Source organism: Dama dama, chromosome X (assembly GCF_033118175.1).
Source record: "Dama dama isolate Ldn47 chromosome X, ASM3311817v1, whole genome shotgun sequence".
NCBI classification, from domain to species: domain Eukaryota; kingdom Metazoa; phylum Chordata; class Mammalia; order Artiodactyla; family Cervidae; genus Dama; species Dama dama.
In genome coordinates this window covers 52,686,725-52,698,266 of record NC_083714.1, presented here as the reverse complement: position 1 = coordinate 52,698,266, position 11,542 = coordinate 52,686,725, and the positions used below count along the sequence as shown (strand labels likewise).

Below are 11,542 nucleotides of genomic sequence, written 5' to 3'. Positions count from 1 at the left end.
TCCCGCATGGGCCCGTCTTATGCAGAGTGTCCCAGAGAGACTCTCGGGGGCCAAGAACTCGTGAGTTGTGGGTTCTAAGTCCCCACTGGTCGGGCGACTTTAGACTCTTCCCCCAGGAAGGAGAGACATTTGGGAGGAGGGTGGGTGGCTGACCTGCCCTGCCCCTGGGGACCCTGAGGGCCAAGGACTCAGCCTCACTGGAGTCCAGCCCAGCCCCCATGATGGCCTGGCCACCCCAGCCCCATTAACAACCCCCCAGAGCACCACTCAGAGGCCAGAGGTGTTGCCTGAGTGAGGCTTGGGCATCCCCAAGTTTGCTGAGGGTGGGGCGTGCAGAGGCCATCGTCTGTGGGGTTTGCACAGGTCCTCAGGAGGAGGGGGGGCCCTGGATGGGGCCTCAGACCCTGGGGATGGGGACCTTCCCTCCCTTTCCAGAGGCTCAGCAGATGGCTAAGCACCTTGCTGCCCGGTCACAGGCCTTACCTGTGGGGTTGGGCATAGACAAGTCCCAGGCCGTGGTGTCTCATCAGCCTCCCCTGCTGGTTTGTAGCTTGATCCATCCTAGGGCCTTTCCTCATAACAGTTCCCATGGAATCCCAGGCGGTTCCTCCTGCAGAGAGCTGGCACTCCAGAGCACTGCCAGGTTTGCTCATCACAGGCTAAGTCTTGTTTCTGTCATCCAGAAATCAGACTCTTCGAGCCTCATCCCTGTTTGGCCATGGCATCTCCCTTTGTGAAAGGACAGAGCAAGGGGGCCCAGGGGACAAATGAGCCACTGAGGACCCAAGAAGAGCACTGGGCCGAAGAAGGCTCGAGCAGAGCTGGTGGGAAGTGAGTTGGCCGTGGATCACTGGCTCCCCTGGGTCTGCCCGGTTGGGCCTCCAGGGTCACCCTTACTTAGTTGGAGTACTTGTGAGGCAGGCCTCTGCCCTGAGACACCCTGTCTGGTTGAATTGCATTTCCACTCTCCTAGACACTGTCACCTGTGTGACCCCGGGGACAGAAGTAAACCCATGCCTCTGGAGCCGTCTGGCCTCTCCTCTGGTGACCCAGGCACGCGTGGGGCTTGAGACACTTTGACTGTCCAGGGCCAGCCCATCAAGTCCATACTCCCTCCCTCCACTCCTGTGTGACCTTAGGCTGCCGCCTCTGCCCAGCCCAGGAGGACACGTGCTTAGCCACTTCACTCTGCAGACATCAATCAAAATCTACCAAGGACTGAGCGGTGGGAGTGAAGTACCACAGGAGTCTCTTTTGATGTCAGGCAGCCTTGACTGTAAGTAAAAGTTGCCTTTTGTGACAAGCAGATGATTTGATATTGCAATCAGCACATCTCCACTTTCTCTATAGATTTACAGGTAAGCAGGTGCCACACATGCTGAGGTTTCTGGGAATGTGTTTTATAAATAGCAGCATCTGTGTGTGATTCAGGTCAGGAGGCATACGGAAGTCAAGACAAAAAACCGAATGAAACCTTCTGAAATTTAAGGCATTCCCCAGGCAGCGACCTTTGTAAGGGGCTGTGTTTTGACTTGGAATTGAGCAGCCTTATCAGGCGTCACAGCAGCTCAGTGCTGTGTCTGACAGAGGCCTGGCCTGCACCGCCCCGTGTCCTTTCTCAGGGGCCTCCTCTGCCTGCACCAGACTGCCTACAAGGGAGACCCAGCCTTTCGGTTCTGGTGGACTGGTGTGCGCGCTCTCCCCTCTCCCCTCTCCTGACCTCGGAGCCCTTGTCTCTGCAGCACGACCCTGGAGGGCTCTTTGCTATGCTCCTCAGGACAACCACTCTTTTAAGAGAAAGCGTGTTATAAAATGGACACCCCAGCAAGCAGAGGGTGCTGAGGTGTGACACCCTTGGAATGCTCAGCTGAAAAAGGAAAAGAAAAGAGAAACAAGAAAATGTCACCAGATGCAAGCCCTGCAATGAAGCCAAACCTCAGGCCTGCTGTCCAGACACCAGCGAGTCCCCAAAGTGAACACCCACAGGCCTCAGACAGGGACCACAAGCTCCAGCCCTGTGCATCTCAGGACAGGTAGGGCTCTTTTGGGGCCCCCAACAAGAGGAGGCCTAATTTCTACGCATCTGTCAAGTGAGGAGCCTGCTGGACAGTGTCCCTGTGCCCATGAAGCCACTCCACCAGGCTCTTGTCAAGCTCTTGACAGGTCTTTTCAACGAGCGGGTGCAGAGCATCTGAGGGGCTTCCCCAGGTGTGTACGAGCTGCCCATATTGTGCCAGGGGTGGGTCGCTATCTGTCTTGACTTTGCAAGCAAGCAGCTGCCTGAGGGGACTCAAATGCTCAGCCAAGCCCAGGATGGAGACGCTGAAGACGTGTGCTGGGTGGGAAATCCCTCGTGTTTTCAGGTTCTTTATTGGCATGCAGTATTCTGACCAAAGGGCCGCCACTATCTGTCTGAATAGGGTGCATATTTGGGGCCCTCTGGGGGTACACCTGAAGGGGGTGGGGATTACAGGAAAGAATGGCTGGAGATTTTGGGAAAGAGGTGCTGCCTGAGCAGTAGTAGAAAGGGTTCCAGGCCTGAGCCACAACAGGCATCCAGGTGGGGCACAGAGGCACCGGCATGGCCACTGGGAGCTGCCCAGGGGGCAGGCTGAAGATTTGGGTGGGCACAGTGGTGGGGCCAACCACCATCAAAGGAGGAACCATCTGGGCAGGAGGCCAGGTGAAGCAGAGCCACGGGCCCTCGATGGGCAGGGCCACCTCTGTTGGGACAGGGATTAGAGAAAATGGAGCTTGTGTGCCCTCTGGCTGCCAGGCCTCAGGACCCAACAAGGAGGGTGGGGCCGCCCTCCCTGGACCAGCAGCAGGGACAGCGTAGGTCCCGGCCAGGGCAGTGGCAGGGGTGAGTTCCAGGTGGCTCACGGTCCTCTGGGCACCCTCAGGGCAGGGTGACAGGCCGTCCTGTGGCTGCGCAGTGCTGGGCGCATGAGGGACGCCCAGGGCTGCCGGCCTGCCCTCCACCTGCCGAGATGCAGACTTAATGCCCCCTCTCCTCTTCATCTTCCCCAGGAGGTATGGCTGTCTCTCTCAAACAGGGGACTGCAGCAGAACTGTAACTGGGGTTCACCGAGAGAGAGAGAGAGAGAGAGAGAGAGAGAGAGAGAGAGAATAGCAAGTCCGAGTGTCAAAAGGCTTACTGAAACCAGCACCCTCTTGGCTAGGCCCCTGGGTGCCCTCACCCCGCCATCCCCAGGCCTCATGGAGAAAGCAGGTCCCTGTCCCACAGGAGGCAGTGTCCCAGCTTGCACATCCTCGGGACTCATTAACTCACCATCACCTCTCGACCTTGGAAAATGAATCAGAGTGGCCCAAGAGTATCCATACAAGGCCCAGAGAAGGGACTTGGCATTTGCAGCAGGCAGACTGCACAAGTTTCTCTGCTTTCTGTGCAGGTGTCGACCCATGGCCTGCACTTCCTCAGCTGAGCAGGATGCTTCCCAGGAAAGGACCTGTGCTTCCCTGCACTAGACTTCTGCTCCACAGCTCTGGGAGTCATGTGCTTAGTCACTTAGTCATGTGTGACTCTTTGCGACCCCATGGACAGTAGTCCACCAGGCTCCTCTGTCCATGGGGATTCTCCCAGCAAGAATACTGGAGTGGGTTGCCATGCCCTCCTCCAGGAGATGTTTCCAACCCAGGGATCGACCCCAGATCTGCCGCCTTGCTGGCAGATTCTTTCAGGTCTGAGCCATGAGGGAGTCATGGGGGCACACAAACCCTGTCCCCCACCTGCCTCCGCTTGGCCCATTTGTGCCCTGGCTGGAGGACAGGAAGGTCCAGCATTTGAGTAGTGTCATCTCTTTCCCTGATATGACTGCGATCTAAGGGCCCATGGGTCAGTGGTACAGAGTGACTCCTGGCCCCCGGGTATCCTGACCTGATCCCTACTGTGCATTCAGCTCACCTTTGTCATCTCACACAGACATCCCCACCGGAGAAAGAGAGGAAAGGCAGTGACTTCTTTGTGCTGAGAATGCTCAGGCTCTCCCCCTCACAACTCCCCAACGCAGCACGCAGCACTGGCAGCTCCGGCAGTCATGCTGGTCCCCAGTCCTGTCTTTACACACAGCATTCCCGGCCACCCTGAGGTTGGCACCCACCCCGCCCCCAGGGCCCAGCAGATATTCCTCCACCCTTACCTTGCTCAGGACACAGACAGGCAGCTCCTCCATGAGCAGGTTGGTCAGGCAGAGGGAGACGAGCATATCCTCGCACACTTTGCTGAATCCATACAAGCTAAGCTGGCAGACGAAGCTCTTCATGCAGTCTGTCTCAAATACCTTGTCTGAGCCAACCCTCTCCAAAATTTCCTCAAAGAGCTCCTCACTGATGCCTACACAAGTGCCGCCCTCCTCCCACCAGATGGACACAAAGTGGTGACTGTTGACGATGGTCCACCGCTTCCTGGGAAAGGGGAGGGAGAGGAGGCTGCCCTCTCCCCCAGGCAGGGCAGCACACTCGGTGTGCAGCCTCTTCAACAAAGGCTCTTCCCTCAAAGCCTGGAAAGTGCTCTCTTCCAGCAGCAGCCTGAAGCTGTGGTGGGCACAGGCAGGGCCAGGGCGACCAAAAGGTCCGCAGGGAGGGGTGCAGCTTCCTGAGCCCAGGGCCAGAGGCCCTGTGTTTGGAAGAAAGGGAGTCCCCCAGACGCCGGGCATCCCGTCCATTGTGGGGCCCTCCTTGTCCACAGCCACATGGAGGGTGGTGCGTCCCTCCTTCCTGGAAATTGGACAGTGCAGTGGCCAGGAGCAGTCCAGGCTCACAAGAGCGCTCGGCCCCTCACCAGAGGCATCTGCTTGCTCAGGGTTGACATCACAAGGCAGTCATTAAGTGACTTAATAAATGGCTGGCTGCACCCAGGCTGGTTAGCATGTCAGTCTCCTGGTCCATGCTCGTAATGACAGCAGACACCGTGACACTTGTGCATGAGGGTGAAGTCTCAGACCAAGCACTCGTGCAAAGTGGACACAGTCTTCTGGTCCTGGAGTCCCAGGTCTGGGCAGACGCGCACCGACAGATGTGTGATCCTCAAAGTCAGCCCCTCCTCTGTGTTCACAGGTGCCTTGAGGGTTCTGCATGGCACCCTTGTGCTCAAGCACAGCCTCGTCCAGGCTGGGGGTCCACGGTCAGGGGTACAGCCACCCAGTCCTCTGTGCACTGTCATTGGCCGGGCATCCGGTCGCCAACACAGACCCTGTCTGGGCCCTGCCATTGGTCTGCAGGAGCCCCAGGGTGGGGGCTGTAGAGGTGACAGGTGAAGTCCCAGGGACACAGAAGGAGGACAGGCTGCCGTCCTCTGGGCTCCACAGCCTGACCATGTCCACCCCAGGCCAGCCTTGCTCTGCATATTGCAGCCCCAGGCATTCAGGCGGGGGCAGTCTCCCTGGGCCGTCATGCAACAGTGTGGATCCCTTTCCTGTGACCACCGTCCACACGACCTCCATCTGGCTCTGCATCCAGGCTTTGAGAGATGCCATCTTGCTCTGGGGCCTGGTGCTCTAGCATCAAAGAGGAGGCCGTGCAGGGCAGCCCACACAGGCGGCCCACCCTACTAATGCCCCTCACCCTCACTCTGCTCCTGGGGTTGAGGATCTTCCTGAGACTTCCAGAATCAGAAATGCCTCTGATGTTGAGGCGTCAGCCATCCGGGGCCCAGACGCCCGGCCCAGTGGGTGACAGAGAAGGCTCAGGTGAGGAGATGCCAAGCCGGGCACCGCTGCCCTGCTGACCCCTAGTTGCCTGGCTCACCCACTCTGAGCCTCCGCTTCCCCACACAGGTAATCCTAGGAGAACCTGCCTCACAGGGTCCTGAGGACTCAGGGGAGGTACAGGAGGTGGCGAGTTTCCTGACATGTATGTCTGCCATGTAGTTACAGGGAAGTGTGTTGTGTCCAACAGCAAGTCTGCATCTAAGGTGCGTAAGCTCTGATCTCCCGCTGGACCTTGGCTCCATGCTGGAAGCCTCCGGTCACCAGCGAGGGGTGGGCTTCCTTGTCGATTCTTGCAAACTGGGGGCTGACACACCACCTGAATTAAATCTCTCTAGACACAGCTTGGGTGAGCTAGATAGCATTGCCCAGTGTTTCCTGTAGACAAAAGCCCTATTCAGTGCCCTCCCATGTGATCCAGGGATGCTTCAGACCCCTAAAAAGCCAAGTTCCATTTTAGACTGTCTGGGACCCTGCAAACACTCTCGGCTGCCTCCTCAGCTATCAGGATTGTCGCAGGGCACTCCCTGCCAATGGTTGAATCCCTCGCCTGCCCTTTCCTCTCTGTATGTCCTGGATGCCCCTGCATTCTCCTGAGAGATGCTCACCCACCCCTGCTCCCCTCGGCTGCCGGTGGCAGCTTGAGGTTCCCTTTTGTTCTGGTTGAGAGAACACCTAGCATCCTGGTTCCAGAAAACTACTAGAGCTCATTGATGAATTCAGTGAAGTTTCAGTGTACAAAGTTAATATATAAAAATCTGTTTGCATCTCTACTCTAACAGCAACTAGCAGGAAGAGAACTTCAGGATATTATCCCATTTACCATTAAATAATCCCATTTGACTGCATCAAAAAGAATAAACTATCTAAAAATAAACCTACCTAAAGAGGCAAAAGACCTGTACTTGGAAAACTGTAAGATATTGACCAGAGAAAGTGAAGAGAGTGCAACAACAAAAATGTGCCACAACAAAGACCAGACACTATCAAATAAAGTAAAAAGAAAAAAAGAACAGAGCTGGAGGAATCAAGCTTCTTGACCTTAGACTATACTATGAAGCTATAGCAATCAAAACAGTATGGTACTGGCACAAAAACAGACATACAGCTCAATGAAATAGGATAGAAATCATAGAAACAAGCCTATGCACTGATGGTCAATTAATCTACAAAAAAGGAGGCAAGAATACATATACAGTGGAGAAAAGACAGTCTCCCCAGCAAGTGGTGCTGGGAAAACTGGACAGTTGCATGTAAAAGAATGAAAGTAGAACATTATCTAACACTATATACAAAAACAAACTCAAAATGGATTTGAGACCTAAGAAGATTGAATATGCAAAACTTCTGGATGAAAACATGGGCAGAACACTCTTTGACATAAATCACAACAGCATTGTTTTTGGATCCACCTCCAAAAGTAAAGGAAATAAAAGCAAAAATAAACAAATGGGCTTCCCAGGTAGCACTACTGGTAAAGAAATTGCCTGTCAATGCAGAAGACATAAGAGATGAGGTTTCAGTCACTGGGTCGAGAAAATACCCTGGAGAAGGTCATGGCAACCCACTCCAGTATTCTTGCCTGGAGAATTCCATGGGCAGAGGAGCCTGGCAGGCTACAGTCCATAGGGTTGCACAGAGTCAGACATGACTGAAACGACTTAGTATAGCATGGGGACTCAATTAAACCTAAAAGTTCTTGTGCAGCAAAAGACACCATTGAAAAAATGAAAAGAACCTACTGAATGAGAGAAAATATTGCATGTAATTGATTTGGGGTTAATATCCAACATATATAAATAGCTCAAAAACAGAGTCAGAAAAAAAGAAACTTTAAAAATAGGCAGAAAAACTGAATAGAAACTTTCCCAAAGTAGATATACAGATGGCTAACAGGCACATGAAAAGATGCTCAACATCACTAACCCATCAGGGAAATGGAAATCAAAATCACAATGAGATGTCACCTCATACCTGTGCGAATGGCTATCATCAAAAAGAACACAAATAACAAATGGTACCAAGGATGTGGCACAAAGGGAATCTTTGTGCACTGTTGGTGGGAACATATATTGATGCAGTCACTGTGTAGGGACGTTTCTCAGAAAACTAAAATTGAGCTATGTGACCCAGCAATTCAATTCCTGGGTGTATATCCAAAAAACCCAAAAACACTAATTTGAAAAGATAAATGCTCTCCAATGTTCACGGTAGAATTATTTACAATTGTCAGATATGGAAGCAATCTAAGTGTCCATCAATGGATGAATGGATAAATAATGTGTGGTGCATGCACGCATGTGCACGCACGCACACACACACACACACACACACACACACACACACACACACTGGAATACTACACAGACATAAAAATGAATGGCATTTTGCCATTTGTAGCAACACGGATGGGCTTGGAGGGCAATATGCTAAGTGAAATGAGTCAGACAGAGAAAGACAAATACTGCATGATCTCACTTAGATGTTGAATTTAAAAAATAAAACAGACTAATAACCTCAGATGACACCACCCTTATGGCAGAAAATGAAGAGGAACTAAAGAGCCTCTTGATGAAGGTGAAAGAGGGGAGTGGAAAAGCTGGCTTAAAATTCAACATTCAAAAAACGAAGATCATGGCATCTGGTCCCATCACTTCATGGCAAATAGATGGGGAAACAATGGAAACAGTGACAGACTTTATTTTCTTGGGTTCCAAAATCACTGTGGATCGTGACTGCAGCCATGAAATTAAAAGATGCTTGCTCCTGTGAAGAAAAGCTATGATACACCTAGATAGCGTATTAAAAAGCAGAGACATTGCTTTCCTGACAAAAGTCTGTTTAGTCAAAGCTATGGTTTTTCCAGTAGTCATGCATGCATGTGAGAGTTGGACCACATAGAAGGCTAGGCACCAAAGAATTGGTGCTTTTGAACTGTGGTGTTGGTGAAGACTCCTGAGAGTCCCTTGGATGTCAAGGAGATCCAACCAGTCCATCCTAAAGGAAATCAGTCCTGAATATTCATTGGAAGGACTGATGCTGACATTGAAACTCCAATATTTTGGCCACCTGATGCAAAGAACTGACTCATTAGAAAAGAACCTGATGTTGGGAAATATTGAATGCAGGAGAAGAAGGGGAGGACAGAGGGTGAGACGGTTGGATGGCATCACCAACTCATTGGACATGGGTTTGAGGAAGTTCTGGGAGACGGTGAAGGACTGGGAAGCCTGGCATGCTGCAGTCCATGGGGTCACAAAGAGTCGGGCATGACTGAGCACCTGAACAAAAACCGAACATTAACATAGAAGAAGCTGACTCACAGACACAGAGAACAAACTAGTGGTTACCAGTCGGGAGAGGGAGGGAGGAAGGGGCAAGATAGGAATAGGGGAGTAAGAGGTATAAACTATTATGTATAAAATAAGCTACAAGGATATATTGCAAAACATGAGGAATATAGCCAATATTTTGTAATAGCTATAAGTGGAGTATAACCTTTAAAATTGCAAATCACTATATTGCACATCTGTAACATACAGTTCTGTGTAGCCACTATACTTCAATTTAAAAAAATGAGTTTTCTCAAATGCTTCTGGAGTTTCCAGAATTAGCTCTGTAATCTGATTAGGTTTAAAGTTGCTAACGACTCTATAGTAAAGACAGCATCGATAGTCTATGGCAATAGATATATGGAAAATATCTCCTTTGGATATGCCTGATGAACCACTTAAAAGAACTCCTGGGTGCAAGGTGTTCTGTGACTGTGTATATGATACTTTTGAACATTTTTGGAACACCAATAGATATGAGGAGCTTTCTGGTTGCTCCAAATGTAGTTGGAAAGAGTGGTGAAAGAAAAGGATTAGCTCAGTTTACAGTAAAAGACATAAAAGATTCTGTGTGTAATCATAAGCAGACACTTATCTCCTGTAGATACTGGGTTGAGATTGCTAATGATCACATGCAAATGCTCAACCTGCAACTGGTTGAATTAGACTAGAAGTTGAATTCTGCCACTAGAGTGTTTCCTGTTAAAATGAAGGGGCTGACTTGGAAAGAATGGGATTCTGTACATTGTGATAGAGCTGTGTGGGGAAACCCTGACGAGGCTGGGGACACTGAGTCCATCAAGTCTAGCAAGTCATCTTTGCCAGTAGAAGAATCCTCCCCACCCTCAGTTGGAAGCAGTCTCCTGACACCCAATGGGATGAGCCTCCCCACAGAAAGATAGATCAGGCCAAAAATGATTCACTAAGCATAGATTCTGCATTTAATATTGCAACACTGGGAGTTAGAAAGGGCTCTTATTAGTTTGTCTGGTTGGTTGAACTATGGACCAAAAGTTGGCCCACAGTGAGTGAGTTGGAAATGTCAGCCCTGCCTTGGTTTAATACAGAGGAAAGCATTCAGAGGTTTACAGAGATTTGACTGTTAGTGTGGATTTGGCATTGAAGACATACTCATCCATACTGGGAGAGTCCTGGAGACATACCTTTTACCAAGACTATGCGGGAAGCCCCAGCATCCTTGAAGAACGCTCTGATTGCGCTTCTCTGCAGGCCAGAACTCAGAGCAGGAACTGCAGTCACTGAACTGGGAATCCTAAATGCAGTGGGAGTATTTAGATCCCCAGATGGCCGGAGCCAAGTGGCAGCACACAACCACCAAGGGCAAGGTGGGCCTGGTTACAGGAATGGAGAGAAGAGTCAAAGCACCAATCAGAACAGGCTGACTTGGGCAGCTCTATGGTTTTATCCAGTTGCTCATGATCTTCCTAGAAGTAAAAGAGTTAGGAAGCCCAGTAAGTTCTTACTTGATCTGTATAAGCAGCGATGTCACTGGTCAAATGAACAAAAGTCTATTCTGAATCATGAAAACAGAGAGTCACAGTCCTTTGATCAATTCCCAGACTTGAGCCATTAAAACTCTGAGAAGAAAATGCAGAGGTGCATTTTTATGATATTGGATTTCAGAAACAGATTCTTAGATGTGACACCAAACGCATGAAGACCAAAATGAAAAAAGACAATGTGGGTGAACCTCGAAAACATCATGCTAAGTGAAGGAAGCCAGCCACCAAAGGCCACATATTATGATTCCGTTTATATGAAATATTCACAATAGGGAAATCTACAGATAAGGAAAGAAGATTAATGGTTACCTAAGGCTGGGGGCTTCCCAGGTGGCACAGTGGTATAGAATCCGCCTGCCAATGCAGGAGACGCAGGTTGGATCCCTGGCTTGGGAAAATCCCCTGGAGAAGGAAATGGCTACCCACTCCAGTGTTCTTGCCTGGGAAACCCTATGGACAGAAGGGTCTGGCAGGCTGCAGCCCATGGGGTTGCAAAGAGTCAGACATGACTGAGCGACTGAACACACACACATACAAGGCTGGGGTGAGCGAGGCGGGGGGGGGGCGGAGGTGGTGGATACAGTGTCTGTGAATGTTCATTCACTTGGGTTCTTGCTGGCGTGCTGGAAATTTTCTAAAATTGATTGTGGTTATGCTCGTCTGACTCTCCAAATACACTAACAATGATTGCATTTTACACTTTAAATGGACGAATTGTGTGCTATATGAATTTGTGTCAATACATATTTCAAACAATATTTAAAAAGAAGAAATGGAATATCTAAATAAAACTACTAAAAGTCAGGATTTGGGGGGACTTCCCTGCTGGTCCAGTGTTCAGGAATCTACCTGCCACAGTGGGGAATGCAGCTTGGATCTCTGGTCTGGGAAGGTTCTGTGTGCCATGAAGCAACTGGGCCCATGTGCCACAAGTACTGAAGCCCGTGCACCCTAGGTCCCG

The 11,542-nt window shown here is 50.6% G+C and overlaps 1 protein-coding gene across 1 annotated transcript; it reads right to left on the bottom strand.

The window, feature by feature from the left end:
* Positions 1–2,232: 2,232 nt before the first annotated feature.
* On the bottom strand, positions 2,233–10,013 carry LOC133052652 (heat shock transcription factor, X-linked-like). The gene is given in 3 exon segments (XM_061137559.1): positions 2,233–3,041; positions 3,044–3,485; positions 4,161–10,013. Coding segments are annotated over 3 exon segments (1,710 nt in total). The 5' UTR covers positions 4,686–10,013; the 3' UTR covers positions 2,233–2,298.
* Positions 10,014–11,542: the final 1,529 nt, after the last annotated feature.